Source organism: Zonotrichia leucophrys, chromosome 3, assembly GCF_028769735.1.
Source record: "Zonotrichia leucophrys gambelii isolate GWCS_2022_RI chromosome 3, RI_Zleu_2.0, whole genome shotgun sequence".
NCBI classification, from domain to species: domain Eukaryota; kingdom Metazoa; phylum Chordata; class Aves; order Passeriformes; family Passerellidae; genus Zonotrichia; species Zonotrichia leucophrys.
The window spans coordinates 93675729-93683573 of record NC_088172.1 but is presented as its reverse complement, the minus strand read 5'-3'; the positions used below and the strand labels follow the sequence as shown (position 1 = coordinate 93683573).

Genomic DNA, 7845 nt, shown 5'->3' with positions numbered 1-7845 from the left:
AAAGGCTTTTTTTGGGAAGTAAGATCCCTAATTTTTTCCCTTCAAAATGGGTTGCTTTGTTTTAACTTATATATGACATTATTCTCTCCCTGCATGTTGATAAACTCCTAGGGTAAAAATGTGGCTTTGCTGAAGGGATGGATGTTTAATTGCAGTAACACTCAGTTGGCTCAGGGTTTTACCTCCCTGCTGGAAAAGTCACATTTTACACAGATGTGATACCTACTGAATGAATAACGTGTTGAATAATGATTAATTTGTGCTAGCTTTTAAAAATCTATTGTCTAAACCATGGAAAAAAGGACTTGGCTATAGGTCCTGTCTTCATCAACCAAATTTGCCTCAGACTCACCCAGCCACAAAGAGTTTCTTTTGCTCCATGTGGATCTCTGAGCAAAGCCGTGGCATGACAGGAGGAGCAGCTGGCTGGAGTTCCATTAGATTGTTGAGCCCAGTCTGGGGTTTTTGGTGCAATGCCATCCTACAGTTTCCTTGCAAGAGAAGATGAGGATGTGCTCTGGAGGCTGGGCTAAGGCTGTTTGCTCCCTCTGGGGTCTCTGTTCTTGCTTGTGCCTCTGCCCTTGGGGCGCTCCTGCTCTCAGTCCCTCTGCAGCCCCTGGCCCACGACGAAGAGCTCGGGGTGGGAAGCGGATCTGCTGGAATCTCTGCTCTCAGGAGCCCCAGAGCTGTTCCACGAGTCACCTGCTTTCCTAGGGCTCTTCTCCGAGCTGCAGGAGGAAAGATGCTTAAGAGGTTAATGAATCGTGACTTTTTAAAACAGCACTGATTAGATAAAGCATGTTAACCCACGAAGCACAAAGGCTGCACAACACCCTGTCATTGCCCACACCCTGTCATTCCCCCACCCTGCCATTCCCCCTCTCCTCCTGAACACACTCTTTGTGTGCACCATCCAGATTTTACTCTTGTCCTGCCAAGTGCACTTGCCAAGTACTTGCCAAGTACTCTCCCCTCCCAGACCTCTCCTGAGAAGAAAACATTTTGTATGTTTAATAGGGGATCGGTGTGAGGCTGGGTTTCCCTGCAGATAAGGGCAGATTTGAGTGAAAAGTCTTGTTTCAGGCTGCTGAAGGGAAGGAAAGTTCTTGCCTCTGATGTGCATCTGCCTAGCCTGGTTACAGCGATTTCTGAGCCACATTTCTCTTCACAGAGAAAAGCAAGGCACAATTCTTCCCAAGAATATTTCTGGGTTTCACATTCTCTGGACCTCAGAGAAAGGAAAACAATTCTTACCATTTGCTGTGCCTGTGTTTGTGCCAAAGTACAATGCAATATAGACACTGTTTACCCAAAGTGATGGTGTTTTGTTTCCTTGCGTGTGTGTGTTGGGACTGTTGGGTGACAGTCACAACATTCTGTGCAGTTGTGTGCAGAGTTGAGTGCTTGGCAGATTCAGTTCAGATGTAATGCAACATAATGTAATATAATACAGAATAATATAGCATAATAAAGTGATTAATTAGTGTGGGAAAAGTCGGGGGATAAACCTCTTATATCCCTGAATTTGTAAGCATGGGAGACACTGGATAACTCAGTGGTCTTCAGAATGTTTTTCCTATGAAGGATTGATAGTATCTCAGGTTTGACTCTGTGTTCTCACCCTTCTGATAATGAAGCTGCTAATAACACAGAAACATAACACAGGAAAACACCACACAGACCAAAAAAAGGCATTGTTACATTTGGAAAGAAGAGGTAAAGCCAGGGGAGGAATGAAGGAAAGGACGCTGACAGCTGTGTGGTGATGGTGTGGTGATGTGAATTTGAGACCAGATGCAAACATTGCTTTTAGGTTTAGACGTTTTGAGATTTTCCTCTGTCAGTTACAAAGCAAGGAAAGTCCTGGCTGTTTAATGGACTTGGAGGAGAAAGATGGATCAGAGTGTGGTGCTTTGTCTATTAAGGCACCTGCTAAAGAGCAGGGCTCAGCATCTGCACAGGGTGATGTGGGGCTCACAGCTGTGGCAACCACCCCAGTGCTGAGCAGGGGGAGAGGACCTGAGTGATATGAAGAGCTCTCAGAGCTTTTTCCCTGTGTTCACTCCCAAAATGGTCCTTCTCTGCCCATCAGCCCATTGGCTGTGATGTTCATTTTAGGCCATTCAATGCAAGGTCCATAAAATTTACTCCAGGCAGCTTATTTTGGGTGTAAGAAAACACACAGTGGTGTATTGCATCTTAAATCAGTGTGTGAGGTAATTAATGGTCTAAATTTCCCTTTTGCTTATGTTGATGTAAATTTAGGATAACTGACTGGTACTACTGTTGGTGTTCATTGGGATGATTCCAAAATACTTGTAGATCATAACACTAGGATATATGACTTTTTTCATGAAAGGGATGATTTTATTTACAGTGAATTGTTTTGTTTTACTCACTATACTCTGACAGACTATGATAGAAATATAATACAACCCACTGAGGTATAAATTAGCTAGCAATTTATAATAAAGAAATAAAATGCATCCATAAAACTGCCCCAGCTTTTGTCTTGCAAGGTTTTGCATAAAAACTCTTTTGACAACATTTATTTCTGCTGGCAGGCACCGGAGTAGACAAAGCTGACTTCACACAGTATATAGAAATAACAGAAAACCCAGCAGCACTGCACAGGAATTTTAGAAAATATTAAAATGTCAGACTATAATGCAATATTAGAACTGGGAATGCAAAAGTTTGCATTTCCCAGTGTTTTTGACATGTTTTGTTCAGCACATTTCTCTACTGCAGCAGGGGATACTCAGTCCTAATTCTGCCTTTGGGGTGGGAATGCCTGGAAATCTGTCCTCAGTGCTGTGACTGTCGCTGTGCTCACAGTGCCCTGAGTGCCTGTGCAACCATAAATGCAATTTCATCCTCTTGGGGTTGATCTTGCAATCCCCCTCCCTCCTCAAGGGAATGAGTCATGGGACTGCAGCTCTTCTGGGACAAGAGCAAAAATACTGCTCATGTGTGGAAAGGTTACCAGAGAAGCTTAAAGCTTAATGGACTTACACATCCTAAGATGTTAAGAAACTAGAATAACAACACTGTACTTCCAGGCTGTTACACATCTTGGAGTATTCCCAAATACCCACTTCTATTTTGGTTTAGTGATTTTTTTTTTCCTTACGTGATAGGCAAAATTTAAAGCTAAGCCCATTTTTTTTAATAAGAGGCCACCACTTTTTGCAAACATGGAACTGGCATGTGTTGGTGTTTAGATTTTTTTTTCAGAGCAATGAATCTGCAGTAGCCACGGGAGGCTTCTGAAAACTGGGCTTGGGTTGTTGCAAGCTGACTTGACATCAGCACCTAGGTCTAAAAGTGTGCACAAGAAGTTCAAAATTCCAGCCTAATAATTTTGTCCACACAGATCCTTGCCTATATATTATCTGTCTCTCATTCTTGCCAGCTGAATTGAAACATTCTCCCACAGTTTTCAGATGAACAGTTTATACTGGATTAGAGGGTGATGATAGAACAACACCCCTCCTCTTGGCACACGCCTATCTTCTCATAAATGTTTATGTTTATAATCTGAGGGCTACTTCAGAGCTTTTTAGGAATTGAATGTGGATGCCTTTAGCCCCCACACAAATAAGAGGAGTTCTGTGCCATGAAACCAACACTGAATTTTCCCTATGCCTGTCACAGCTTATGTGTAAGGGTAAGGCTTGAGCAAGCCATGGAAAGTTAACTCTTCCCTTCATTCAGGCCGGTTGTCTAGTGAAATTTGAGGTAAGAAAATAGAACAGATTCTTTCAGTTGGAGGGGACTGACAATGATCATACAGTGCTATCTTTGCCCAGCCATCTTTTCTGCACATGGACAGGACACCTTTCCAGGAAACCTCTTAACAGCTTTAAATTCCCACTGTAAGTTTAGAAAGCCAACCTTGTGCTATAGGTCTGCTCTTGTGGCACCAAGTTCCTTACCTTGCCTGGTGAAGTGCAGGCTCACTGCCAGCTGTCAGGGGAGCTGGGAGGTGAGGCTGGGCCCCTGGGCGGCGATCAGAGAAGCTTCTCCTGACGAAGGGCTGTGGGTGGCTGGTGCTCAGGGACAGCCTCCTGCTGCGGTCCCCGGGCTGCTGGAGCATCAGGCTGCTCCTCTGGGGCTGTGCTGCAGCCTCAGGCTGGCTGCCCACCTCAGCAGGGCCCTTGCTGGGGGCCACTGGAGCTCTGGCTTCGAATAAGGAAGAGGTGGCCGGGCAAAATATGGAACGGACATTGCTGCCCCTCTTGGAGGAGGAGAGCTGGTGCTCGTCCCCAGCATCCAGCCCAGCCCTGGGCACCCTGTAGGAGCGAGATGGGGAGGCTGGTGGGGAGGGGGTGCTGGGGAATGGAGCAGGGGAGCCTGCCAGCCGCTGTGCTGTGGGTGAGCCCTGCCTGTGCCCCACAGGAGGGCTGACTGGTTTTCGCTGTGCTGGTGGAGAGGGCAGCTTCTTCTGCAGAGGCGGGCTGGGCACCCTGGGGCTGGATGGGGGACTGGGTTTCTTCTGCACGCTGGGTGAGCTTGGCTGGGTGCTGCTGAAAGCGTGCAGAGAATGTCTGTGGTGTGCTGGGGGGCTGAAGAGCCGTTTCTCAGTTGGGGAAGAGGGAGCAGTTCTCGCTGGGGAGACCCTCCTGGTGAACAGCGAGCCCTTGTCGCCGCTCCGGAGCGGGTCCGGAGAGCCGTGCTTCTGGCGCGGCAATGATGGAGCAGGTGGGTCGGGCCCCTTGCTCTCTGAGCTGCTGCTGAGTGGGGTTGAAGCCCCACTGGGGTTCTGAAGAGGAATGATTTTATGGGTTTGCTTGTATAAATCCGCAGCCTCTTTCCTCTGGGTTTCCAAAATCTCCTCCTGGCTGGGGATGCGCACGTTGGTTGGGTTCAGCTCCAGGGAGTACCGGTGTGGTTTCTCTTCCCCTGGCCTGGTGCTCCTTAGACCTTTATTAGTCACCCCACTGGGGCCACTGATATTTTTGCTTGGCAGCAAGTCGATGGACTGAAGGGAAGCTTTCATTTTTGGGGAAACTTGTGATCTCTTAGCAGCATGCAGTTCTGGTTTGGTGGTCTTTTTGGCATCTTCCGAAGAGCTTCCTTCTGTTCTTGCAGTTTCTTCAGGCTCGGATAAATTTTCAGAAGAAGTGTCCATTAACATTTCAGGTGGTGGTGGTGGCAGGTTCTCAGTGTCTTCATCAGTCTCTTCCTTTGTGTCCTTCTTGCTTAATTCTGCAGGTGGTGCAGGAAGGAAGGCATTTGGAAAGCTAGAAGAAACATCATTGGTGTTTGTGTCTTCTACTGGCGAAATGCGATGCTTAAGATTTAAAGGTGCCAGGCCTCTCTGAAAGGGAGCGGTGGGTGGGATGACTGGAAGTCCAAATTTTCTGATGCACTTTATTGGTCCTAAGGATCTTAGAGGTTTGGCTTTTGCAAGATCATCAGTAGGACTGAAGGTTTCAATCAGCTTTTTGACAGACTGCCGAGGGGTACAGCTGCTGGCACTCAACGTTTGTGCTCCAGGAGGCTCATTTTCTTTGCCTCCTGATGTCTCCTGGGTAGGCACAGTAGCTATTACAGGCTTCTTGACTCTCTTTTCATTCAGCAGGACAGGATTTTCATCAGATGTGAACAAAGGGACTTTATCCTGGTTGGGCAGGATGCTGAAATTTTTTGAGAGGCCTGCCTTCAGCTTGCGGGAGGGCCTAGACGTAACTTGATCATCCTGCAGATAATGTGCTGCTCTTGATTTCCACGACTCCAGGTTGTTAGCTCTATCCTTTCTGTACAACATTTCCAGCCTTTTGCTGAGCTCTTTTTGAGTCCTCTGAAGCTCTAGGAGAGTTGGGTCCTCTGCCTGGCTTCTGAGGGACTCCTCTGACCTGGAGCGTCGCTGCTTCCCAAACCTTCTCTGTCTGCCTGTTGCTGTGCTGGGCCTCTTTGCTAGAACGGCTCTTCCACTCTCATCCTCTATCCACTCCTTACGCCTGGATTTAGCTGGGACGAACTTGATTTTTTCACTGATGGCATCTTTCATCTTCAAAATGATTTCTTCTGTATCTGCATTCTCTGTCCTTTTGATGGACTGCCTCTGAATGCTATCAGTGAGCGCAGGTGAAGACAGGGACCTCGGCAGACCATCCTTCCCCATTTCTGATAAACTTGTGCTGTCATCATCCTCCCCCAGTGTGCTCTCTTCTTCATCATCATCGTCATCATCCTCATCCTCATCTGAAGGAAAATCTGTTGATTCACAGGTTTTGAAATGTTCACCTTCCTGAGTAGAATCAGACTGCAAGGAGCTGTGGGAACGGCTTTTGCTCAAGCTTGCATACTGGGACGTGGTAGACGTGCCTTCTGCTACTCCACCCTGACAAGAAGTCGTTTCCCTGCTTTGCACAGATGGATGAAACACATCCTTAGAATGCCTTGCAGGAGCACAGCCATGGGGAGCAGCGGTGCCCATGCTCACACGCTTCACGGTCCCGGCGTGCTTTCGGGATGGATGTCCATGTGCACAGGACTCACCTGGCTGTGCTCCATGCTGGCTGAGAGCACTGAACTCTTTGAGGGATTCACTGTCCACACCAATGCCACTGTCCTCAGAACAGAGAGTTCTGTCATCACCGTGGGACTGAGAGGACCCCACAGTTGAGGCTTCGAGCAGCTTTACCGTCCGTAGCAGGTGCTCATCAAAGCTCTGCTTTGCCTTCAGTTTGCCTTCCAGGTTGCTTGCAGCAGACTGCAGGTAGCTGCACGTCTCCTGCAGGGCGTTGGACGTGAGGGAGGCCAGCATCCCACTCACCAGCTGCATTTTGTTCACCGTGTACTGCAGTAGCTGTTGCAGGAGATCAGGGTGCTCCTTCAAATCGTCCTTTTCCGCCGGCCATGCCAGATTCCCACCTACGTCCTTGAGAAGATTTTCCCCATCGTTGGCAATTTCTTCCAAGAGCTGGTTGATTTCATCGAAGCGAAGCACGAGGAAGCTGATCATCTGCTGCAGGAAGAGCTGAGTCTGGGTGGCCTGGTTGGCCATGTGCAGGATAGTTTCATACTTGGACAGGTTGGGGTGTAGGTAGGCGTACGCACTCTGGTGAGCCTTGACGAGCAGCTCTGGGAAGTCCACCTTCTTCTCTGTCTCACACGGGGCCACAATGGACTTTTCTTTACTTTTGTTGGGTTGACCTTGCTTTGCCAGCTTATGAGTTTTCTTCTTCTTTCCTTTCTTTGGGATTTGCTTTGCGTTGCTTTCATTCCTGTCATCCCAGACGAAAGCCGATGCTTCTGATTCGCAGGAGGTTTGCTTTCTGATCTCTATGGACTCAGTGATGTGCTTTTGAGACTCAATCAGCTCAGACATAATGACTTCAGCATCTGTGGCTGTCCTCTCGATTTTCTTGTCTTCCCTGGAAATCTGGGAATCTGAATGAGCCTTGGAAGATAAGTGCACATTATCATTTTTGTCCAGCTCTGACAGTCTATCCTCCTCCTCTTCTTCCAGGTAGTCCTTCCTCTGAAACCCATACTCATCAATAGTGTAGCAAGATGAACCTTTAACCAGCAGAGGGATTCCTTTATCTCTCGAATCAATCGGCAGAACACTTTTGGGTTTATTCAAAGCCTTAAGACCAATTCTTGCAGCAGTGCTATCAGTCTCACTGCGAGAAGGTGTGCAGCCCATCTTTTATTCGTCTTTAGTTTTGATCAAAAATCCAGAACACAAAAAAAAATCAAACTCACTGTGTCATCCTGAGCTGCAGACCGGCCTGTGCCTCAGGAGTTTTCCATCGTGGTCCCAGTTTTGTTCTCAGTTTCCTTTGCTGCTCACATTAAAATCCCATGTGCTTATTGCATAGGATCTGCTCT

At 47.6% G+C, this 7845-nt stretch overlaps 1 protein-coding gene across 1 annotated transcript; it reads right to left on the bottom strand.

The window, feature by feature from the left end:
- Positions 1-598: 598 nt before the first annotated feature.
- PCARE (photoreceptor cilium actin regulator) lies at positions 599-7660 on the bottom strand. The gene is made up of 2 exons (XM_064707055.1): positions 3939-7660; positions 599-728 (listed from the first exon to the last, which is right to left on the bottom strand). Exons 1-2 carry the CDS (start codon positions 7658-7660, stop codon positions 599-601), a joined length of 3852 nt encoding a protein of 1283 aa, XP_064563125.1.
- Positions 7661-7845: the final 185 nt, after the last annotated feature.

Bases quoted from the DNA above. Each gene is read 5' to 3' on its own strand.
- PCARE (XM_064707055.1), bottom strand. From the start codon at position 7,660: ATGGGCTGCACACCTTCTCGCAGTGAGACTGATAGCACTGCTGCAAGA. The intron at 729-3,938 runs GTAAGGAACTTG...TTCCTCCTGCAG, and splicing joins CCTGCACTTCACCAGGCAAG to CTCGGAGAAGAGCCCTAGGA.